Below are 25232 nucleotides of genomic sequence, written 5' to 3' on the forward strand. Positions count from 1 at the left end.
CAAAGCAGCATATCAGGAGATTAGTCCTAGCACTAATCTAAGAGGAAACTAATCCCTAGCACAAGAGAAGATACGATTGCAATGAGAATGTTGGAACACGGAGAAAGGGACGCCGGCATTGGCCAAAACGACGCCGTCGCGATACTCCTCCTGTTCCCGGCATCGGACGAAGTTGATCTTTAAATTATAACAGAAGAAATCAACAATTTCAATTATGATGTGCATATTACGAAAGATGTTAAATAATAACATACGAAATCAACAATTTCAATTATGATGTTCATATTATGAAGGATGTTATGTTAATGAGGAGAACTTTCCTTTTACAAAGAACGAAGAAATCTAGTGGTATTCCTTTTCATTTGTAAGTAAGAGGTCTTAGGTTCATTTCTCGCCAAAAACCAATTTGAACCATATTATTATGACTAACCCTGTTGCCTATCCCACTCCCCCACCCTAGTATAGATAAAATATCGTTTATCAAAAAAAAAAAAAAAGGATAAGAAGAAATATTATCCTTCCTAATATTAAAAGAACTTAAAAAAGTTTCATGTTCAATAATCTATAGCATGTCAAGTTCATTTTTTTGTTAGATAGTGTAACAAACTTTTCAAGCTCGTTTATCTAAAAAATAAAAAAATAAAAAAAAACTTTTCAAGTTCAATAGTGTATTTGACGAACGATATTGTGTATGTGTTCACAGAGGATTGGACTATTCAAATGCCAAGCCAGATATCAACACTTAGAACTAAGTGCATGGGCGGCGGATCCACATAGGTACCTAGTGGTTCCGGGACGCTCTTGAGGTCGTAAAAAAAGGCTGATGAAGGTCCTCCATGGACTCTTCAGATTTGAGTCCACTAAATGTCCAATGAAATGCATGTTTAGCATATTTTGGTTTTATTCAGTAAGATGGCTCAACATTTCTCAACAAGATGCATCACTCGGTAGAGAGTTTCTCGACAGCACTTGGTAGATGTCAACATCTATGTAGCATGGCTCGACAAAGGACGATATGCATTCCAAGTGTCAGACTAATCTCCAATTGAAAAAAAAAAAAAAAAAACTTGCATGTTGCGTGCTATATTTGTTAAATAAGAAAGATCATTACACTAAGACCCCTCGAATTTTGAATTTTAAATCTGCCACCGAACAAGTTACTACAAGTTTTGAACACTTTCACCACAAACATCAACAAAAATGTTCAGTTTTATTTGATAGAAAACGAGAACGAAACAACGAAATAAAGGCAAACAACAAAACAAGAAATGCTCAACCCTCACGCCCTATGAGAAATATCTCTAATGAAGGCCTTGATGTTGGTATGGGATGATCCACCTTCTGCAATGGCATCATGACATAACTGCTTAAGTTCTCTAGCTCTCCTCCTCATTTCCTTCCCTTCATCATCCTCCAAATCCATAAACTTCTTCATTAAGCCTGCAATCTCCTCTTTTGTCACCAAATGGTCAATTTTGTCCTCAATCTTCCTCACCCTCCACCCAACCTTCCATTCCTCCACAATCTGGTTACTATTCATTCCTTGATTGTAAAGTATAGGTAAGGTAAGAAAAATAACACCAGCAGAAACACCTTCCATAACCGAGTTCCAACCACAGTGACTCAAAAACCCCCCAATACTAGAATGGCGCAAAACCCTCAATTGGTCACACCAAGGCACTACCAACCCCATGTCCCCACAAGCCTCTTTTAACCTTTTGGATTCTCCGCGAGCCGCCCAAATGAACCGAACGCCGCTGTTGCGCAAACCGGCAGCGATCTCATCAATTTGGGCGCTAGAAAATGAAAGGAAACTTCCCATGCCGATGTACAAAACTGAGCTACAAGGTTGAGAGTCTAACCATTGGAAGTAGCTATCGTCACTAGGAACTGGGGTAGGGAGGTCATTTTCCTTGGAGTAGGGTATTGGTGGGCCCATAGTGTAAATGGGTAGTGATAATTCTGATCGTAAAACGTCGATGGTTAGGGTTTCAAGTTCATGGAAGGTGGCAGGGAATAACATGTATTGTGCTTTAGGTACCCAAGATAAGGAGTTTAACAAAAGGCCTAGAATCTTTTGGTTGCTTTCATAAGGGAGGTCCGCTAGTCGTGTCGGAGAAACTCCTGGAATGTAGTCCACACGTTCGTTTCCTTTCTCTGTTAACAATGTAAAGTGGTTATCGTAAGTAGCAAGGCTACACAATAAATAGAAAATTTTAAAAAATAAGTGTTAAACAACAGCAAAATTATGTTACTGCTGTCACATACGTAAAATTCTTTGTACTCACTTAATAAGATCTTAAAAGCAATGTTCTCTTAATAGACTCTCACACAAGGCGGAGGCAGCTATATATACTGCCATGGTTTACACTCCAACCCTTGTTTTAAATGAAGAAAAAAGAAAAATAAGAATGGTACTAATAGTCCAACCCTCTTGTTATCATGAATAATGTAAACCCTATATCGGAAACGTCGAAATAAGGACTTGCATATTGAAAGATTTTATTTGTAATTGCACAGTGAAACCTTTTATATTAAAGCTCAACACTCATTGGATTGCATAAGTGGTTCAGTTATGACAATTTTAATGTGATTAGTGAAACACATGACCAACTCTGAAATCTTGATACTTAATATTTACTTTGTGCCACAACAAAAGAAAAACATTTAGAAGGTTTTTGAAACGTTTAGCCCAAATGTTGATGGTGGGTGAAAAATGAGTCATGATTAAGATCAGGTGCAGTGTTTAGGTCATAATATCAATATGTAGTGCCAGTGTGCCATTATGCAATTCGCTGATGTGCATAGATTGGCTTGATTCATTTTTGTAAGAATGTAAGCATGAGTATGAATTTGTGAACTTAGTTACAGGATTAAAGACTGAATAGGAAGTCTTGTTGAGATTGGATTTGTGAATCCATATCGGTGCTGAATTGCTATTTCATAAGAATTGTTTTTCTATATGGATTTTAATAGGGAAATCCTTATGGAATAAGGTTAGGATTATATAGTATATATATGGTGGCATCTGCTCTCACAGTGTGTGCTTAATTCTAGACTAAGACCTATTATTAGTTGAAAGCCTTTGAACACTCAAGAGAGGAGAAGGTGCGCTGTGATTTTCTGCAGAGATCAGACATGGCAGCCGGTTCAAGTTCATCTGCAGGTATGGTTTTCTTCATGTATTGTTTGCTGAGTTATGGTCATATGTTTTGATCACTGTGATTCTTGTTGCTAGATCTTGGTTTTATGTTTATTCTAACATGTGGTATCAGAGCAAGGTTTATAAGTTTATGAATTCTGTAATCAAAACCGATAGGTTCAGATAGCATGAATGATATTTAAAAAAAAATAAATTGTTGCGGGTTAGGGGACTCAAACCCTAGGTCTTTTGTCATAAGGGTTTTCGAGACAAAAACCTTAAATAAATTACTGTTAAATTTAAAGAAAAGTCCATGCGTAAGGGTTTCTTCTCCATTTGGGGCTTTTCGATTAAGATCACCATTCATCAAAACATGCTTCTTGGTAAAGATTACTTCAACCAATATGATCGATTTGGATGACTATTCTGCTGCGCTATCTTCTAAAATAGGATCTATGAGAGGTATGTTTGATGAATTGCAAATTTTGTCATTGTCTGCTTGATGTTTCGATACAAGGATTGAGTCTATAGATTCTGTTAAATCTTAAAACTATATGAATTAAATCCGTTTGAAACTTCTGATTAGTGATCTTAGACCATGAGTTACTCAAACTTGTATTCATCTGTAGTTATTTTGTCATTTGCAAATACTAATGCCCCTCTGTGTTTTCTGTTAAACAATGGAAAATGATTACCATGCATGAGACATCTATTGGATGTCTGTTGTTGCATACTTTGTTATTGATGAGTCAATTTTTCTATGTATGCTTATCAACGATACGTTGCTAAGTCTATATGTATGAATCATTGATGCGAATTATGATGTGCAAACTGCAAAGGAAATCAAGAACCTAACTGGTTCATGTTTGTGATTTCATTTGCAGCATCTGCAATATCTCTCAAGACCTTGAACTTAGCAAATATTCCAATTCTCGCTAGAGGGAGTAATTACAAGAAATGGAGGAGAGAAATAGGGCTATTATTGACCATCAATGAGTATGATATAGCCATTGATACTCCAAGACCAGTGATCACAGATCAAAGCACTAGAGCAGAAAAGGTTGATTATGAAAAATGGACAAGAGCCAACAAAGTTGCACTTTCAATCCTTGAAAGTGGGATGACTGACATAGTTCGAGGAGGGATTAAAAGACATGAGTTGGCTGCAGAATACCTGAGTGCAATTGAGAAGAAATTCAAGGAATCTGAGAAGGCTGAGATCAGTCAACACATGTCACTCTTAACAACCTACAAAATTGACAATGCTGGTTCAATTAGAGACCACATAATGAAGATGACTGATGCTGCTGAAAAGTTAAATTCTATGGAAGTTAACATTGGTGAAAAGCAGTTGATCTTCATGATCCTTCAAGCCCTCCCAAACAAGTATTCTCAATTAAAGGTGTCATACAACACTCAAGACAAGAGTTGGGATGTAGATGAGCTAATTGCACAGTGTGTTCAAGAAGAAACTCGACAGAGGCGAGAAAAAGGCAAGGATGCTGAAATTGTGAATTTCGTGCAAGGAGGGAAAGGCAGGAAGTTCAACAATGCTGGATTTAATCCAGGTAAGAACTTTAAACACCATAAGCCTTCTGATAAGACTGCTATATCTGCTAAGGTATTTGAAACTTCTAGAGGATCTAACAATCTTAAACCAAAAGTGAAAAATGTTGCTAAACTCAAATGTTTTTTCTGCAAAACTAGAGGTCATTTAAGAAAAGATTGTGAACTGTTTAAAGACTACTTAAAGGCTAATGCAAAGGAGATAGTTAATGTATATGTAGAGTCAAACTTAATTGAGGTTCCATTCAATTCTTGGTGGTTCGATACTGGCTGCACAGTTCACATAACTAATTCAATGCATGGCTTTCAAAAACAAAAGGATGCCAGTTTTAACTGTTTTAATGTCTTTGTGGGGGAAGGGACAAAGTTGCAGTCAAAGCTATTGGATCAGTGAGATTAGAATTAAATTCTGGTTTCATTTTACAACTAAGTAATGTCCTATATGTGCTAAAGATGAGAAGAAACGTAATTTCAGCCTCTAAACTTGTCAAAAATGGTTTTTCTTTCTTAGGGGATGATGAATGTTTGAAACCTTTTATGAAAAACAGTTTTGATTCTATTTTGGGGACTGCTCGGTTAGTTGAACGCTTATGGCAGTTAGAGTGTAGTGTTGTTCTTAATGAGTATCATGCACTGCACACAAGTACAAAGAGAATGTTAAACACTGACACTTTTTACACCTTTTGGCAGATTAGGTCACATATCAAATGAAAGAATCACTAAACTATCAAAATCCAACTTAATTCCTCCATTAAATTTTGAAACTGCAACTGATTGTGTGGATTGCTTCAAAGGAAAATTAACAAGTTTTCGAAATTTTGAAGCCAAAAGAAGCAAAGATTTACTTGAGATTATTTACACTGATATTTGTGGTCCTTTCCCAACTAAAACCATTTGTGGAAACAGTTACTTTGTTAATTTCATTGATGACTTTTCAAGATTTAGTTATACCTACTTAATAAGTGAAAAGTCAGATGCTCTTAAATGTTTCATAATCTTTAAGACTGAGGTAGAAAAACAGTTAAACAAATCCATTAAGATTGTTAGATCGGATAGGGGTGGAGAATATTTTGGCAGGTACACAGAGTCTGGACAACAGAAGGGCCATTTTGCCCTCTATCTTGAAAAACAAGGAATCGTGGCTCAATACACAACTCCTGGTACACCACAACAAAATGGAGTATCAGAAAGAAGGAACAGAACACTGATTGGCATGGTGAAGAGCATGATGTCAAGGTCCAGGTTGCCTAGTTTCATCTAGGGTGAGGCTTTAAAGACTGCCAATTACATATTAAATCGAGTCCCGAGCAAATCAGTGTCAACCACCCATTTTGAAGCATGGTATGGAAGATTACCGAGTTTTGGCCATTTTCACATTTGGGGTTGCAAGGCAGAAGCTTGGTTCTACAACCCAGAGGAAAGAAAACTAGATCGGATAACTGAGTCATGCTATTTCATAGGCTACTCAAAGAAATCAAAGGGGTTCAAGTTCTATTGTGCACAATCTCATACAAGAATCAAAGAAACACACAATGCAAGGTTTTTTGAAGATCAAGATGTATCATATTTTACTATTGAAAATTTCATATTTGAAGAATTAGAGCAGTCATCGAATGAAACATCCTCAATTGATCACTGCCCTGTGTTAGTATACTCTCAAGCCACGGATCAAGATGTTGAGGCTGACTACAATGAGGATCCCGATCAAGTAATGGAACAACCAGAAGTAACTGAAATGGAGCATGAACCAAGTTAACATGGCACGAAACTGATTGACAGTACAATGCAAAATGATTGTATTCAAGTGCAACCCCAAATCAGAAAATCCACAAGAATAAGAAAACCTGCAATTACAAGCAATTTCCTATGCTATCTCCAAGAAACTGACTATAATATTGGAGATATTGATGATCCTATGACTTATTCACAAGCAATGAAGAGCTCATAATCAAATTTGTGGAACAATGCGATGAAAGAGGAACTGGAATCAATGTACAAGAATCAGGTTTGGTTATTGGTGGAACCTAAATCTGATAAAAGGCCTATAAGATGCAAATGGGTTTATAAAACTAAGAGGGATGCACAGGGACAAATTGAAAGGTATAAAGCTCGATTGGTTGCTAAAGGGTTCACTCAAAGAGAAGGAATTGACTACAATGATACCTTCTCACCCGTGTCCTCAAAAGATTCATTGAGACTCATTATGGCTATAACTGCATACTATGATCTAGAGTTACATCAAATGGATGTAAAAACAGCTTTTCTCAATGGGGATCTTCAAGACGACATTTATATGGTTCAACCCCTTGGATTTATTGAAAGGGGGAAGGAGAATATGGTTTGTAAATTAAAGAAGTCGATCTATGGTCTCAAACAAGCATCCAGACAATGGTACTTAAAGTTTGATCAAGTAATCACATCTGATGGTTTTGTTGAGAATAAACTCGATGATTGCATCTACCTAAAGTTTAGAGGGTCGGAGTTCGTAATCTTAGTTCTATATGTTGATGACATATTACTTGCAAGTTCGAGCATTCAATTGTTAAAAGAGACAAAAGCATTGCTCAGTGCAAATTTCGAAATGAAGGACCTTGGTGAGGCACATTTTGTCCTAGGCATTGAAATTGCTAGAGACAGAAACAGAAAGTTATTGGGACTTTCTCAGAAAGCCTACATTGAAATGTTTTTTTTACTAGGTTCAACATGGAAAGCTGCAATGGTTGCCATGTTCCAGTGAACAAAGGGGATCGTTTATCAAATGAATAATGTCCTAGAACCGATTTCGAAGTCAAGAAGATGTCTGAGAAACTATATGCTTCATTAGTTGGAAGCTTAATGTATGCAAATGTTTGTACAAAACCTAACATTGCATATATAGTAGGAATTTTGGGCAGATTTCAATCTAATCCAGGAGAAGCTGACTGGAGTGCTGCCAAGAAAGTTCTGAGGTATCTGCAACAAACCAAGGGCTATATGCTTGTGTATGGTAGAAAAGAAGAACTTGAATTGAAAGGGTACACAGATTCTGACTTGGCAGGAGATTTAGATGACAGAAAATCAATTGGTGCATATGTATTTATGTTTGGTGGAGGTGCAGTGTCTTGGAAGAAAGCCAAGCAAACTATCATTGCGACTTCTACTATGGAGGCAGAGTTTGTGGCATGCTTTGAAGGAATGAAGCAAGGAGTATGGTTAAGAATTTTGTGGCAGAATTAAGGATTGTAAAATCAATACAGAAGCCTTTGACAATGTATTGTGACAATAATTCTGCAGTTTTCTTTGCTAAGAACAACAAAAGAACTTCTGCTTCGAGGTTGATGGATGTCAAGTTTATAAAAGTAAGGGAGAAGGTCAAGCAAGGAACCATTGATGTGCATCGTATCAGTACGAGTTTAATGGTTGCTGATCCTTTGACCAAGGCCTTGGCTGTTGATATTTTTAAGGTGCAAATCTCCAGAATGGGCGTGCTTGAGTCCCTTGATTGGTGGGAGTAGTGTTTTATCAAAGACTTTTGTGTCAATAAAATTGAGAAGTGCTGCTATTATGAAGTTCAAAGAGCTGGTATAGTAATGATACTCTTCTCATCAAGTTAGTTTTCTGGTTCAGTTTGCTTTATTTACAGTTAGTATAATTGTAAGCTAGTTGTATTCAGAGATTCAATTTTTGTAATTGTTTGATCTGATATATATATATATATATATATATATATATATATATATATGTGTGTGTGTGTGTGTGTGTGTGTGTGTGTGTGTGTGTGTGTGTGTGATTTTGGATTCAGTTGATGCCTTAAGGAATCTTTGTGATTTGACTTAGGTAGTTGTTTTGAATTCATAAGACTTGCATACAGACAGTTTATTGACTGTAATGAACTTGATTGTTTTGAATTGAGTTAAGAAATAGTGGGAGTGGATATTTAGGTCCACTGAGTTTCAGTTTGATCATAATGTTATGATGTGCAGATTGGACATAAGTGATCTAAGAGCGCCGGTTGCATAATGGTTGTGACTGTGAGTTTTCAGATTCTGTGTTTTGAGATGCATAGGTAGATTGTTTATGATGTTGCTCAAAAGGCTTAGTGATCACCCTATTGTAGTCTTAATCGAACTGGTTTCTTGGTTCATACTTGCTTAAGTGGGAGAATGTAAGAATGTAAGCATGAGTATGAATCTATGAACTTAGTTACAAGATTAAAGACTGAATAGGAAGTCTTGTTGAGATTGGATTTGTGAATCCATATTGGTGCTGAATTGCTATTTCATAAGAATTGTTTTTCTATATGGATTTTAATAGGGAAATCCTTATGGAATAAGGTTAGGATTATATAGTATATATATGGTGGCCTCTGCTCTCACAGTGTGTGCTTAATTCTAGACTAAGACCTATTATTAGTTGAAAGCCTTTGAACACTCAAGAGAGGAGAAGGTGCGCTGTGATTTTCTGCAGAGATCAGACATGGCAGCCGGTTCAAGTTCATCTGCAGGTATGGTTTTCTTCATGTATTGTTTGCTGAGTTATGGTCATGCGTTTTGATCACTGTGATTCATGTTGCTAGATCTTGGTTCTATGTTTATTCTAACAATTTTTGCATGTGTTGTCCAATGTCATAGCGGGAAAACATACATATTTGTAGTTAGAGACAATTATTTTAGCTGACTGTCGGTACACACAATAATTTCTAGTTACAGACTCTTACCTAACAGTTGCACACAATAATTTGCAGTTACAGACACTCACCCAAGAGGTTAGCTGGGAAGTGCTCATTCTGCGAGAGAAGGCGAAAATGCTGAAAAAGAGAAAAAAATGAAGCGGACATTGGCCAAAACGACGCCGATGGGATATTCCTTCGGTTTCCGACAGCGACTGTCCAATGCAGTACAGTGTCAGCTACTATCAAACTAGGTGTCTGCTCCAGCTGATCCAGAAGGAGCTCGAAAGGCTCTTCCATTTTGGTCCTGACGGCGTCCAAGAAGGCATCCATGTCGGCGACACGGACATGCTCAGATGGGATTACGTTGGGAATGGCAGCGAACCGAATGCTGTCGGGTTTGGAGTCGGAGCCGATGAGGCCAAGCCACTCTTGTGTGAGGACGAAGGTGACGAGAATGTCTCTCTCTTGTGAAGCAAGCAACTTGCAGAAGTTCATCAGTGAGTTGATGTGGCTTCGGCTTGGGTGAGGCACTGCCACCACGTGGTAGACACTGGTTCGTTGTTGTTCTCTGGAGGAATCCATGTCCGAGTTCTTTGTCAAAGCAATGTAGTTATGGAAGCATCTGCGCAGGGGAGGGGATTGTAACTGGCTTTAAATAACCAAAGTATCCCTTATGGTGGTCCCAATTCACTAGCCTGAAAGGAAAGGAACTTGTATGGCGCTGGTATGGTGATATCCTATGCCACTAATATATACTAGATATTTCTTAGTTTCTATCCACATATTCTTATGATATTACTGGTCCTCTCGGAACATGCAATGCTCTCAAAAGTATTGCGCTTTAAACTGCTTGCAATAATTCGTTGAATTTACGATGGGGGGGAATCCAACTTATAATGTATATGTCCAGTCTCATTCACTTTCACCAATAGTGAAACTTTTTAAGTAGAGCACAATGCACATCATGTTTGTCTACAAACGATGAGTGGGAATCCAACTTATAATGTATATGTCAAGTACCATTCACTTTCACCAATAATGAAACTTTTTAAGTAGAGCACAATGCACATCATGTTTGTCTACAAACGATGAGTGGGAATCCAACTTATAATGTATATGTCAAGTACCATTCACTTTCACCAATAATGAAACTTTTTAAGTATCACAATGCACTATCATGTTTGTCTACAATTTTTTATATTTTAATTAAGCAAATATTTCACCAAAAGAGAAAGATTTAAGTACGTAGTGATGCACACGTTGTTTATCTACAAGTCTTTGCTTTTTTAGACGAATATTATAATCTAAATCGCATAAAAGAGATATGAACTCAGATCAAAGAAGAAAAATTGAAACACATCATTTAACCAATTTTTAACACGCACATATTTGCTGTACTCCTGATTGTTTTGTTCAATAATCAAAAGTTAATTCACTTTTTTCTAAAAATTGTCAAAAGAACCCAAAAAGTTAAAAAAGTATTGCAGCATAGTTGGCGTTTGCTAACTGCTACCTTATTCTGTTGCCGACTTGGCATTTGTTAATTTACATTGCATCAATTTGACGTAAAGCATATATTACACACTCCTGGTGTCACGTCAAAAATATTACATTGAATTTAATAGTCAAAGGGACTGGGGGGACTAATAGTGCAACAATTTGCCTGCTGTTCAGAAATTGATCAAGAAACAGAGGAAAAGTAAGTATTGGAGCACCAGCAAATACAACTTCTAAAGTCGAATTCCATCCACAATGCAAAGACCACCCACAAAAGAATGGCACAACAATTTCAGTTGCTCACAGCATGGCACCACCAACCCCATATCATCACTACCATTACAGCTCTCACTCAACCGAGCCGCCTCTCCTCGCGCAACCCACAAAACCCCACCACGCCTCAGACCCGCTGCATTTCGTCCATTTGGGTGTTCGAAACCGAAATAAAACTCCCCAAGGATAGATCATTATGATTTTAAGGCATTAACTTTGTAGTTTATGTTAAGATGCTATGACAGGTGTCATAATTCTATAGGCAACACGTATGCAGAAGTTAGTTAGTTAGTTAGTTACAAGGTTGTTAGTTTTGGTATCTGGCATTCTATCTTTCTGTGCAACCATTGAAGACGTGGAGCAAGGTTCTAACATTGGTATTGAGCCAGTCGTTCGTTCCTCTCAATCCTTTGTTGTTGTATGATGTGTCATGCTTCACACAAAACTATAGAGTAAGAGTTTCCAATTTGGAAGCTAAATTTGATGAATTCAAGAGCTCACAGTAAGAATTCAAGAATTTGCAGGAGAAATTCCAATCAACCCAATATTTGATTTTACTTCAATTGCAGTCTCTCTTGAAACGCAGCAATGGCGAATCATTTGGGGAATCTTCTGAAGCTACTCCTGGCGATCCCCATCTCCAGACCCACATGAACCCTAATTTTGCTCGTCCAGACAATGGTCAAAATTGCAATCAGCAACCTCCTTAACCTTTCTTGAAGATGGATTTTCCAAGGTTCAACGAGGGTGATGATCCGATGGGGTGTATTTATAGTGCAGAGCATTATTTTCAGTTTTTCAGCAATACCAAAAAGGTAAAAATGGCATCTTTCCATATGGAAGGAGAGGCTCTTCAATGGTTTCAACGGGCACAGTGTCTCATCAATTATCCAAATTAGGAGGAATTTACAAGGGTTTTTTGCCAAGAATTTGGTCCGTCAAAATTGGAAGATTCTACCGAGAATTTGGTGAAGTTGAGGCAAACAGGCACACTTCGAGATTATGTTCTTGAATTCCAAAGATTGGCAAATCGTACAAGGGATATTAGTCCTGGTCTTCTCTGATTCTATTTCATTGGTAGTCTGAAACCTGAGTTGTGGCATGATGTTAAACTCTTTAAGCCTAAGGATGTGCTTAAAGCTACTGCATACGCTCAACAAGTAGATGCCAAGATCATAGAACTTAAGGTGAAATCTTTATATAAACCTTCTGCCATTCATCCTAATTTTTTATCACTACTGTCTCAAAATGTTAATATTACTGCCATGCCTGAGAATCGTATGAAAACCAATAATGTTAGGAAACTAACACCTGAAGAAGTTGATTATTGTAGACGAAATGACTTATGTTTTCATTGCAAAGATAAACATGTCTGGGGACATACTTGTGAGAAGAAATGATCGCTTTTAATTGATGTTCAAGATCCTATAATTTATGATGTTGTTGAGTTAGAAAATGAGGAACATGAGATAACTGCATGTGCTCTGTTTGGTACACCTGCCCCTTCATCCATCAATACTATGAAAATTCCTGGATTTATCAAGAATTCTCCCATAACTATAGTGGTGGATTCAGGTAGTTCTCATAATTTTGTGGATCTAGGATTAGCGAAACAACTGAGAAGCTATTTGGATACTAAGCATGTGTTTAATGTCAAAATTGCTAATGTGGGTAAAGTGGCTACCAAAGGTACCTTAGCTCAAGCTTCTGTGAAAATTCAAGACTTCCACCTTGTGACAGATTTGTATGCTATTCCATTGGGAGGGTGTGACATTGTATTAGGTATTCAATGGTTAAGGAATCTTGGTCCTATACTGTGGGATTTCGACAAATTATATATGCAGTTTTCTAAAGATTTAAGAACCTACTGTATCACTAGTCCAGGAACTTCTAGTCATGATATTGAGGATATTTCAGCTCTACAAATGCAGAAATTATTGCAGCAAGACAGTACCATGGGTGCAGTGCTTTACCACACTAAGCCCGAGTTAGTTTCTATGCATAACATTGATGGTGATTTAGCAATTTCTTTTTCTTCAAATCTCACAACTCAACAACTAATAGAGTTAAATTTGTTATTGGCAGAATATGAGATGGATTTTGTTACTCCAAATGCCCTGCTTCCCCATAGAATTCAAAACCACATGATTCCATTACTAGAGGGAAGCAAACCTCCTAATAGCAGACCATATAGATACGGTCCTATGCTAAAAAAACAAAGATAGAAAAATGTGTTCAAGATCTTTTGAATTCTGGATTCATCAGGGTAAGTAACAACCCCTATTCTTTTCCAGTTATACTAGTAAGGAAGAAAAAAGGAATTTGGAGAATGTTCATGGATTATAGAGGCCTTAGGGATCACAATCAAGGATAAATTTCCTATCCCTTATATTGATGTGATACTTGATGAGCTATTTGGTGCATAATATTTTTCTAAGTTGGATTTGAAGGCTGGATACCACCAAATTAGAATGCACCCGGATGATGTTGAAAAAACAGCCTTTAGGATGCATGATGGGCATTATGAATTCTTGGTGATGCCCTTTGGATTAACAAATTTTCCAGCTACATTTCAGTGTCTCATGAATGAAATATTTAGGCCACATCTCATAAAATTCATTTTGGTTTTTTTTTTTATATGGTATTTTGGTGCGATGGCAAGTGCCTTCGCCCATGAGCGGTAGGTCTCGGGTTCAAGACTTGGGAGCAGCCTCTCCATAAATAGGGGTAAGGCTAGCCGACATTCACCTCTCCCAGACCCTGCTTAAAGCGGGAGCCTTGTGCACTGGGTACGACCTTTTATGGTATTTTGGTTTATAGTGCATCTTGGGCTTTACATTTGCAGCATTTGAGGGTGGTTTTTGATACACTAAAAGAACATACTTTGTTTGTAAAACAGTCTAAATGTGTATTTGGTCAGGATCAGGTAGAGTACTTAGGCCATATAGTCTCTAAAAATGGTGTTTATGTAGATTCTTCAAAGTTGGAAGCCATTGCTAATTGGCGTATGCCCACATCTGTTAAAGCATTGAGGGTTTCTTTGGGTTAACAGGGTATTATAGGAAGTTTATACCCCAATTTGGCAAGATTATTAAACCTATCACTGCACTTACCAGAAAAGACAATTTCAAGTGGAATGAGGAAGCTACTACAACATTTCACAGTCTCAAACATGCCATGATTTCTCCTCAAGTATTGCCACTGCCTGATTTCAATAAACCTTTTGTGATTGAAAGTTATGCATCAGGATTAGGCATTGGTGCAGTATTACAACAACAAGGCACTTTGTCCAAGGAATCAAGCATTTATTCGCTTATGAAAGGGAAATATTGGCTATTATCCATGTTATTCAAAAATGGCAGTCATACTTGGTAGGAAACCATTTTTTTATTCAAACTGACCATCACAGTTTGAAGTATTTCTTAGAAGGTAGAGCTCATAGACCCTTCCAACAAAAGTGGGTCATTAAACTCCTTGGCTTTGATTACGAAATTCAGTATGAGCAAGGTGGTGACAACGAAGTTGCTGATGCATTGGCTAGAATGCCTTATACTTCAAAAGATCTTTCTTGCCATCTATTGAGTGCTAGTGAAATCAATGCCATTTCATATCCTTACTCTTCTTGGTTGGATGAATTAAGGAGATACATGGAGAAAGACACTTGGGTGGTTGCTAAGACTCAGCAAATTCTTAATACTCCTGATGATGCACCTATTGGTACTTTTAGATTTCATTTTGACAATGGTTTTTTAAAGTACAACAATAGAATTGTGCTAAGCCCTTGTAGTGCTTGGAAGGATAAGGTCTTTATTGAACATCACTCAAGCCATGTTGCTGGACATGAGAGGTTTCTAAAAACCTACAAGAGAATATCGAGATCATTCTATTGGGAAGGCATGAAGAAGGATATCAAGGACAGAGTTACTACTTGTGCCATTTGCCAATAGAACAAGTATGAAACCTTGTCACCACCTGGACTTTTGCAGCCCTTAGCAATTCCTGCAAAGGTATGGTCTGAAATATCAATGGATTTTATAATTGGTCTTCCACCTTGTAGAGGAAAAACTGTAATTTGGGTCGTAGTTGATTGTTTGTCTAAGTATGCTTATTTCACTGCATTAGCACATCCATATTCGGCCTCAATAGTTGCTCAACTCTTTGTTGACCACATCTTCAGGTTACATGGAATGCCACACTCTATAGTGAGTGATAGGGATCTAGTTTTCATGAGCAAATTTTGGAAAGAAATCTTTCTTCGCAAGGGTTTGAACTCTGCTTCAATTCTGGTTACCACCCTCAGACAAATTGTCAAACTGAGGTTCTTAATAGGTGTTTAGAAACCTACTTATAATATTTTTGCAGTTTACAACCAAAGAAGTGGGCTTTCTAGCTTTCTTGGGCAGAATGGAACTATAACACTAGTTACCATTCATCTATTAAAATGGCTCCATTTGAAACAGTTTATGAGTATGTTCCTCATCTCCTTCCTACTTATGAAAGTGGTAACTAAAGTGGAGTCTATGGAACAATGCTTACAAGAGAAAAATCGAATTTTGCCCTTGCTTAAGAACAACTTAGAGGCTGCCCAATGTTGAATGAAGGTTCAAGTTGACAAAAAGAGAACATAAAGGGTGTTTGAAGTGGGCGATTGGTTCTATTTATGATTGGTTCCTTACCATCACAAATCCTTAGCAGCTCATCCATTTCATAAACTCCAACCTCGATTTTATGGACCCTTCCAGGTTATGAACAAAGTTGGGGATGTAGCATACAAGATCAAATTACCAGAACAATCAAAATTGCATCATGTGTTTCATGTTTCCTGCTTGAAGAAACATTTGGGGCCTAATGTTCAAACCATAGTTCCTTTACCAGTTATCACTAACTCTGGTATTTATAGAAGGATGGTTAAGTAGGGTAACTCTGCTATTACTGAGGTGTTGGTCCATTTGCAAAATCATTCTGCTGAAGATGCTACTTGGGAGCTACCATGATTTGAAGCTGAAGTTTCCATAAGTGTTAACCTCTGAGCTGTCAGTTAGTAATTATGTTGTGTTGTTGTACCGTTGTTTCATACTCTATTGTATTGTTCAATTTCTGTTGTAAGTTCAATTTTAAGGGGGAGATATTGGTAGGATGCTATGACATGTGTCATAATCCCATAGGCAACACATATGCAGAAGTTAGTTAGTTAGTTAGTTACTGGGTTGTTAGTTTTGGTTGTCGTTACATATAATAGCTTGTAAGAGAAGATAAAGGGTTAATGAATTGATATTTGGTATCTGGTATTCTATCTTTCTGTGCAACCATTGAAGATGTAGAGCAAGGTTCTGACAGTTTAACTTGATAGTGGAATACGCATATCAAGTGATAAGTGGGGAAGACAGACAGGGAAACGCAAGAAGGAATAATGCAGAACGACAAAGAGATAGAGGAGATGTCAAAAAGCACACAAGGCTTGACAGAAAAATGATAGAAGAGCAATGCTCAATTCTTCATTACCATAAAATTATAATTCCAAATTGTCTCCTTTAGCATATCAAACTCCCTCCCTAATATACTAGTGTGCCAAAACATCTTCATCAATGCAAATACAACTCCCTAAGCCACCGAAACATATTAAATGACAATTGTTCCACCTATCCACTTAATTTAAAACAAAACTTACAATGCATCAAAATCACTACAAAACGTTACATCACAACCTAAGATACATGAATTTCAAATTAATAATTAATGGAATGGATGAACACCAAAATACCAAAAGCCCCGTTGAATAAACTCCTTATTCACTGCATCAAGGAAATGTACCTAGTATCTTGCTTGAGAAATGATTTAGATGTGGTTTACAAAATGTGATCTTCCTAACATTTTTTTAAGAGAGTTGTTAACATTTGTACAAGTTTTATCAAGATAATACAACGTGCTTCCATTTTCCTTTCTTCTCTGTCTTCATTTGTGAGGTTCTTCTTTCTTTCTAGTATGTTATGATTACTAATATAAGTAGTAAAAATATTGTTGTACAAAATGCAGCTCTTTGTATATTGTGTTTTTGGCTATTATATAGCTAAACAGAAGGGACAATGTCGAAATTGGAAATATCATGGCTCGTTTATATAGAAAGTTTTAGACGTTGAAAAGACAAAAGGATCTATTCTATATATCTCACTTGCAGCTTCTCTCTCTCTCTCTCTCTCTCTCTCTCTCTCTCATCTAGATCTTTCTCATTCCAAATTCCTCTGTCTTTCTCACTCTCTCATTGTTGTATGCAAGTTCATGGCAAAGGCTACAATGATGCCTTTTGTAAACGGTGGAGCGGCTGGGTTAGGTTTGTTACACGTTGTTCTTCATCTTCAACTCCATTTCTGCAATTGTTTCTCTCTAGTAAAGTATTCACCCTAAAGCTTCTTTCTTTGGACTATATTTGAAAGGCTTTTTGTGAATTGGGCTGTTGGAAGGGTGTTTGATTTGGTTGAGCAGATGAAGGGGCAAGTTTGTGCAAGAAATAATTTGATTATTCTTGATTAATATAGGTCAATCTGTGCTAGGTTCATTAATTCTTGAGGTTGGGCCATTCGTTATTGGTAAGCGTGCGGATGATAGTAAAAGTTGCGAGGTGTTCGAAAAATTCTTGAGGATAAAGAGGAAAAAAAGATTTACAAACTGAAGGGAAACATATTAGCAACATAACAATCCTGTATTGACAACTATTTATAAATATTATCAACAATATTGTGTGCGTCATATTCAAAATATATCAACGCTATCATTCATTATGGACATCATTTCAACAATTTCTATGTGTCTATATTTATACCTGAATACTTTAGACATTTCCATTATTTCGTCCTATTGTTTATGTTGTTCATATTGTTTGTATCGTACTTCACCAATCCCAAAACTACCGAGTACCAGTCAACTTCATACATTCAGGGACTCACTTAAGGATTCATGTTGAGGCACTCATGCCAAAGCACATGAGTTGCTCTAACCATGAAGCCAATCACAAGCAATACGTGTCAACATCAGAATAAAATTCCTAGAGTCCCACATCAACTGCGGATGAAAGCATGTGACTCTCCTAAACTATAAAATGAGACATTTCTCCTACAATTAATTCCTAATATCATTATTTCATTTAGTTCATTATTATAACTTACTAATGATGATCATGCTTGGACCTGTGTACCTTATAAAATCTACATTATTAATGAGAACTCCTCTACCCTTATGGGTGTAGCCCAAATTAGAATGACCCACATACATCCTGTATTTGTTCATCTATCTCTATCTCTTTACATATTATTCTTACTAAGTGACCAGAACAACATTGCAAAAGGTCACACCTCGAACGTTACGCTGTTCCAAAATCCATCCAATTTTATGTGTCAACACATATCATTCTTTCTATTTCAACAACAAAAATTTAAAAATTTTAAATTACAGCATTTGCTCTCTTGGCATTGGCAGCAGCGTATTATAAAGAAAATGACACAACGTAAACAAAATCCCATAAAGAGCAAAAGAAAATGGTAGTTGACATGGACCACCACTACATATATGAACAATATTAATCCTACCATGACCAATAATTACAGACTTGACAATCCACTGAAATTAACCCCTTCAATGAAAATATTGCTCGTCAAAGTCCATAGTAGACCCCGCAAACAGAGAGTTTTTAGAATTAATCAACTCCCTAAAAGTTAGATATTTTCATCTTTTTTCATGTAGTTAAATTAGAGATATTTTCAGTCGACAAACACATTCAAAAGTTAAAGTCCACGGATATTGGAGTGGGATATTTGTTGAGATATTCCATGCTTTTTGTTGAGTTGATAAGTATTTTCACGTGGCAAATCAAACCCTCTTCACAAATCGACCCTGCAACACCAAAAAAATGCAACAAAAAAACATAATTTCAAATTTTCAGGATATATTAATTAGGGGGAGAGAGAGAGAGAGAGAGAGAGAGAGAGAAAGAAGACAAAAACCTTGAGTCTAGGTCTTTTATCTGCATTAAGCTTACGGACTTGGTACCTTATCTTTTTGGAAAAGAGTCTAGACTGGCGTTTCTCCTTGTACCTTAGAACTCTTGCCTCTCTTCTTGCCTTCTCTTCTTCCATTACTGGCACCTCCCCTATCTGATGATCATACACAATTAATTAACATAATTAAAATTAACATAACATTCTGGTTAATTAAAAGGCTCATGATATATATATATATATATATATATATATATATGCAAACCCACTTGATTTATTACAGTATGTGTAGAGTTTAACATTTAAAACCAATCTCAATTGATAATGGGATCATGTGGGAAAATAAATTAATTAATACAATAATTTACATACTACAAACAAAATTATTTCATTCATCTTAAAAATAAAAAAATAAAAAAAAACCAAACTAAAATATTGTACACCATTTAAAGGGTTTTCCATACCTCGAGCATTTTGAAAAGGGAAACGCTATTCTCTCATGTTTATGACGAGTATTATTTCGCTTCTTTACAAAAGTGAAGACAACACAACAAAGAGTGCGAATAACGTTTCTCTTTTGGAACAAAGAAGAAAGAGTGCAGAAGATCAAATGCATGTTATATCAATGAGATCCGTTTTCTTTACAATTGGGGAAACAAGAACTATGAAACAAGGTCAGAAAATAGTAAAAGGATGGTAATAGATAATAAAGTTAATCAAGCACTAACATAATTGCCATTGCTAGCCATGGAAGAAAGTGAACAATCATCTGCCCAAAGAGTACCGCGATCAGACCAAGCATCCATAACCTCTTGATAATTCAAATTCAAATTCAGCTGCACCTTCTTCTCATCATCATCATCCCAAAACCCTATACTCTCACACTTTACAATATTTTTTTTGTAGTAGCTCTCCTCTTCAAAGAAGCACTTATCAGTGCCATGATAAACTTTTTGATCTATCTCCTCCCCTTCTTCTTCTATATTGGGAAACTCGTCCCAATCCATAAAATCCCAATTGAGCTCGTGACCGCTGTACATGTTATCGCTCGGTAATTTTCCATCTTCTTCCTCTTTGATTCCCAAAATTTGTTCCCAATCATCCATGATATCAACCTCATGATCATTGTCTCCATTGGTGTAAGCATCATCTAATTTTGTAGTATTAGTGTCAGAGAATTCTTCACCAGAATTATGGGTACTGTCCGGAACTTGTTGCTCTTCCTTCTTTAGGCTTCTTAAGAAAGAATGGTACCTCATCTTATCCTTGTTCGATCACTCCCTTTTCTACTACCCAAATTTGATTGTAACAGATGATAAGAGATATGAGAATAAGATGTAAGTGGGAATTTGTATATATGGTATGTTTATCCTATGTGGCACCTTATCTTCTAACCATTGGCTGATTCAAGGCCTCATTATATATCAGTTGAAAGACTCCAGCTCGGAAAAAGGACAAAGGGTAAGGATGACCCTACAATTACATGCCTTTTCTCCATAAAAAAGAGGAGTTGGGGACCAATTCAAAGACTTGTTGAACTGTTGCATTAAGAAGAACGTGCCCTAAAAGGCTGATAAAAGCAATAATTTAGATATTTATAGTAGGATTTTGTTCTGTGCGTGCCGCTGTACGTAGGTGCAGTAGATTCGAGAAGGAAGGAGAAAACGTATAAAGAAGCCCCATATAGTGTTGTTGGTATTCGGCAGTTTGTGGGGCGTCGTTGGTCGTGCTGATATTATATCCAATGCCCATCGTGTGCAGCAGTCTAGCAGTAGCAGTTTGCAAAGCATATAATTAACCCTAAAAAATATACGACATTTTACTTTAAATGGGGCTTTTTCAGAGAAGTTACTGTTCGGAACTCACATATAACCCATCTAATCTTACTACCTAGTGTGACATTGAAAAGTCTCGGTGTTATTTGAGGAGATATATTCTAATCTTAATATCATTACGAGTAGGAAGCTTAATGGATATATGTCATGTTTCTTGTAGAGGATCATCGTGCTGCAATAGTGCTTCAAGTGCCTTTTCGGGTCTCCATCTCCCTTAAATGGGGTGAAATGTGGTGTATTGTACTTATGCGGGGTTCCGTCTGCTCAATTTCGTCTGTGAAAAGTGATATACCCATGTGTGCCATGTCTTTGCAAAGGGCTTCGTGTGTGGTCTCGATGCACTAGAATTCGTGCAATCGCTCGGTCAGGAGCCTCTCAACTTCTTCTTGAATTTGCCTCTGTCAGGGCAGTGGGGCTTCCAACTGCCCCCAATCATGACCTGCTGGTCTCGACTGTTCTTCCATATGCTCAGCTCGTCTATGTCGCAACTGATGTGCATGTAGTATATTCTTGGCAAGCGAGCGGATTACTCGTAGGCTGTCGGTTGAACTTGAGCCGGAATGTGCGACTGCTTCTCACTGTCCACAATGTTGCTTACTCTAATGTGAGGTGGAAGATATTTCTTGCAAGCCTAGCCACGTATGAACACTTCGCCTAGAAGGTTCTCCATGTTGATTGTCGAAATGTGGCCCCAACTATGAATATATGCTTGTTCAAGGGCTTAAGTGAAAGTGCACGCTCCTCTGCTAGCTAAGACAAGAGTCTATGCTATCTCGAGGGCCCAAGCAAGAGTGTACATTGCCAAAACACTCGATTTGTGGCTGGTTGAGAGGCTGCTTGTTGGGACACTATTTGAGAGAAACGTCATCACATGTCTTTGTCCTACTTCTGGACACCTCATCTAGGGTATGCTGTATCTCGATGCACTGCAGGAGCTGACTCACCAAGGTAATCTGATGCACGAGGGCGCTTGTCAGTTCGGTGATTTGTCAGGATATGTGTTGTTCGCCATTTGGAGTGGAAGAGCTGGGACGATAGACGTGTGCTTGAGTTATGGAAGTGTAATGGACTCCAGGTCCAAATTTAAGCCATAATATGTTAGATCTGCAGTAACGTAGGGTGAAAATACCTTTGGTTCAACCGTCAGCCTTGGGATCTGGATCTGGGCTGGTTGAACTGGTCTAAGACTATGTTGGATTGTCTAGAGGGCTACAGGAGTAGGTTAAGCTCATAGGTACTGGACCACCTCGATTGGCATGGCCTGGGTAGTTCATGTCCAAGTGAAGGTGGCAGGTGCTAAAGACTCCTGTCAAGGGCAAGCAGCTGTTTGTGTATGCGTCTACTAGCTACTTACGACGTGGATCTCCTACCCTAGGGTTTCCTCGCTTTGAGTGGAGGCTACCTCGTTGGCCACTACAACGTCGATTACCGCTGCTGGCATGGCCAGGGTACCTTGTGGTGGCAAAGGTGCAGTCTTTGCAGTGGTAAGCCTCAAGAAGGGACGGCATAGAGCCACGTCGAGATCTCCATTAGTTTGTCCATGTCCTTCTATGTAGGGGGTCTCATTAGTTGTAGTTTCTGAATTTTCTGCCATCGTAGTCGTGGATCTGTGAACGATTGAAGTTGAAAGTGAGAGTCTTCTTCGAGTCTTCGGACTAGAGCTCTCAATGAAAGCACCAATTTGTGGATGCAAATTTCTGCCTTCCTTTGATTGACGAATCTAAACCTGCAAAATAATAACACCTAAGATTAAGGCCAAAAGCCTTATGCGTCCATGATGAATGGAGAGGCTTTGGCCAAATAATCTCCGAAGCCAAAGTTAGAATTCTAAAAAGAATGTGTTTGAGTGTTTGTGGGAAGCAAAAAGCCTTTTTAGGGGTAGTTAAAGCTTACTGAATTTTGGAGATAAATGGTGTATTTATAGGAGAGGATAGGAGTATGGGTCGGCCCTCTAAGGTTTAGGGGTGGCCGGCCTAGGTGATATTTGTGTAAATAAATATCTTAGAATAATTAGGTAAATATCATAAATAAATAAATAAATAAGATTATGATTGCTTACTTGAAAGAGGTCTTCTCTGATTAAGAATGTATTTATGATAAGAATAAAGGATTATTCTATCATAAACACCTTTGAGATTTCCTACGGGCAAGGGTGCCTTGAGCAGTCGTTGATCTCTGCATGCGCTACCTCAGCTGCGCGTGGTAAATTAGACTGCTCCCTACTCATTTAATAGGGGTAGTTTTGTCTTTCTTGGAAAATAATCCACGTGTCAGCTCCATGGTTTTTGGGATTATTTTTTACTCCACAATGTTAGTTTAGAGTAATGAGCTAATTTGGTTCTTGAATTATCATTCGGTGAAAATTAAGTACCAAATTAATTTTTTAGATAATACTTGTATTCTCCCTTTGGGGATTTGAGCTCATTCCTCCTTGCGAATAATGTATCTTGACCCTATAAATTCAACTATCGAAATTGTTCAATTTATTAATCCTCATTTGAAGTTCACTACTACAAAAAATCATTTGAATCGGTGATCATTTAGTCATTCAAATGTATAGAACAAACCGACGATGTAGGTACAATGTAATTAACGTATTTATGATCAACCATCCATTTAATTGATACGTGCGGATGATTGAACGCTCTCTCATTCAAATAATTTTTTGTAAGAGTGATATTCAAATGAAGATTTATAAATTGAATGGTTCAGATCATTAAATTTATACGGTCGAGATTTGCAAATAGAGAGATATGTTCATTCCCCATATATGTACACATGTGTTATCCTTTTTTTTTTTTTTTTTTGAAAAATTAGTCCTTAGACTCATTAAAAACTGGAAACTTCATCTCTACTACAACATCGAAATTATTGGGATTTAAACTGAAGTTGGTCTATGTTACTTAAGTAACATCCCCACTGCCTATAGTAGTTTGATCTTTTCAATTAAGGCTTTTGACATTTAAGCCCATAATGTGCATTTGTAGCACCGGACTATTTCGAACTGGATTAACTTCAGGGACTAAATTGGATTAGCTTGAGATGGACTAAGTAGTATAAAGATAATAAAGCGTTTGATATAGTATTAGACTAAATCATAGACTAAATTATTTCTGCACATCAAATGTTTTTTGTCATTTTTAATTCATTTTATTAATAGTTATTATTAGTATACACACTTTTTTTTAAGGGTAAATCGCCAAAATGATCCCTGAGATTTAGATAACTCATCCCTTTGGTCCCTGAGATTCCAAATCGATAAAAGTGGTCCCTGAGATTGTCCACCATCCATTATTTTGGTCATTCCGTTAAAAACTCCGTTAAGTGTCTCGGAGCTCTTGGCCGGAAGTTTGGGCAATTTTCAAAGCTTCGTAACTCAATCGTTTCTTAACCAAATTCGACCTATAATATATCAAAATGAAGATAGGAAAATGTAGAATAAGATTATACCTATTTCCCGGAGATTGCCGGAGATTGCCGAAAAATAGCCTCAAAGTTGACTGGTCCGAGTGAAAACTTGAAAACTCACCGGAAATTGGGTAAACTTTAAACGTTCATAACTTCTTCAATACTCAACGAAATCAAGTGATTCAAAAATGAAAATCATACTTCTCGATGAGAAAAAGAGAATGGTACCTTTGTTGACAGCTAACTCGCCGTGGTTTGGCCGAAAATCGGCTCAAACGTGGCTATCTTGATCTCGAGTTAGCCATTTTTGAGCCACTTTCCGGAAGAATCACGGCGAGTTAACCATCAAAAAAGGTACAATTCTCTTTGTCTCGTCGAGAAGTATGATTTTCGTTTTTGAATCACTTGATTTCGCTGAGTATTGAAGAAGTTATGAACGTTTAAAGTTTACCAGTTTCCGGCGATTTTTCAAGTTTTCACTCTGATCAGTCAATTTTGAGGCTATTTTCTGGCCATCTCCAGCAACCATTGAGTTTTTAAATAGGTATAATCTTATTCTACACTTTCCTATCTTCATTTTAATATATTATGGGTCGAATTTCGTTAAGAAACGATTGAGTTACAAAGCTTTGAAAATTGCCCAAATTTCCGGCCAAGAGCTTCGGGACACTTAACAGAGTTTTTAACAGAATGACCAAAATGATGGATGGTGGACAATCTCAAAGACCACTTTTATCGATTTGGAATCTCAGGGACCAAAGTGATGAGTTATGCAAATTTCAGGGACCATTTTGACGATTTACCCTTTTTTTAATTTGACACTCTCTCTCCCCTGTCTCTCTACTTCTCTTCTTTCATATGCTTCTTCTTCG

At 37.3% G+C, this 25232-nt stretch overlaps 3 protein-coding genes across 4 annotated transcripts; 1 reads left to right on the forward strand and 2 right to left on the reverse strand.

Annotated features, from left to right (window-relative positions):
* Positions 1 to 1191: 1191 nt before the first annotated feature.
* LOC126617290 (UDP-glycosyltransferase 87A1-like) lies at positions 1192 to 10092 on the reverse strand. The gene is made up of 2 exons (XM_050285317.1): positions 9446 to 10092; positions 1192 to 2157 (listed from the first exon to the last, which is right to left on the reverse strand). Exons 1-2 carry the CDS (start codon positions 9939 to 9941, stop codon positions 1280 to 1282), a joined length of 1374 nt encoding a protein of 457 aa, XP_050141274.1. The 5' UTR covers positions 9942 to 10092; the 3' UTR covers positions 1192 to 1279.
* On the forward strand, positions 2993 to 9023 carry LOC126617291 (uncharacterized). The gene is made up of 3 exons (XM_050285318.1): positions 2993 to 3166; positions 4027 to 4710; positions 8671 to 9023. The coding sequence occupies exons 1-3, from the start codon at positions 3139 to 3141 to the stop codon at positions 8679 to 8681; spliced, it is 723 nt and encodes a 240-aa protein (XP_050141275.1). The 5' UTR covers positions 2993 to 3138; the 3' UTR covers positions 8682 to 9023.
* Positions 10093 to 18618: 8526 nt separating the features above from the next.
* LOC126614387 (zinc finger protein CONSTANS-LIKE 7-like) lies at positions 18619 to 20466 on the reverse strand. Of its 2 annotated transcripts, none has more exons than XM_050282044.1 (3): positions 19846 to 20466; positions 19170 to 19273; positions 18619 to 19013 (listed from the first exon to the last, which is right to left on the reverse strand). In XM_050282044.1, exons 1-3 carry the CDS (start codon positions 20374 to 20376, stop codon positions 19001 to 19003), a joined length of 648 nt encoding a protein of 215 aa, XP_050138001.1. In that variant the 5' UTR covers positions 20377 to 20466; the 3' UTR covers positions 18619 to 19000. The 2 variants fall into 2 exon arrangements, with proteins under 2 accessions (XP_050138001.1, XP_050138000.1); XM_050282043.1 differs by having other exon boundaries at positions 19124 to 19273; positions 19846 to 20463.
* Between the last annotated feature and the right edge of the window lie 4766 nt (positions 20467 to 25232).

Source organism: Malus sylvestris, chromosome 3 (genome assembly GCF_916048215.2).
Source record: "Malus sylvestris chromosome 3, drMalSylv7.2, whole genome shotgun sequence".
Taxonomy (NCBI): Eukaryota; Viridiplantae; Streptophyta; class Magnoliopsida; order Rosales; family Rosaceae; genus Malus; species Malus sylvestris.

What these genes read in the sequence shown, in the direction of transcription:
- LOC126617291 (XM_050285318.1), top strand. Translation starts at nt 3,139, where the DNA reads ATGGCAGCCGGTTCAAGTTCATCTGCAG. An exon ending in CGGTTCAAGTTCATCTGCAG is followed by an intron (nt 3,167 to 4,026) that starts GTATGGTTTTCT and finishes TTTCATTTGCAG; the next exon opens with CATCTGCAATATCTCTCAAG.
- LOC126617290 (XM_050285317.1), bottom strand. Translation starts at nt 9,941, where the DNA reads ATGGATTCCTCCAGAGAACAACAACGAACCAGTGTCTACCACGTGGTG. An exon ending in CTTCCCAGCTAACCTCTTGG is followed by an intron (nt 2,158 to 9,445) that starts GTGAGTGTCTGT and finishes CATTGTTAACAG; the next exon opens with AGAAAGGAAACGAACGTGTG.
- LOC126614387 (XM_050282043.1), bottom strand. Translation starts at nt 20,376, where the DNA reads ATGAGGTACCATTCTTTCTTAAGAAGCCTAAAGAAGGAAGAGCAACAA. An exon ending in TGGCTAGCAATGGCAATTAT is followed by an intron (nt 19,274 to 19,845) that starts GTTAGTGCTTGA and finishes TATGATCATCAG; the next exon opens with ATAGGGGAGGTGCCAGTAAT. An exon ending in ATAAAAGACCTAGACTCAAG is followed by an intron (nt 19,014 to 19,123) that starts GTTTTTGTCTTC and finishes TTGGTGTTGCAG; the next exon opens with GGTCGATTTGTGAAGAGGGT.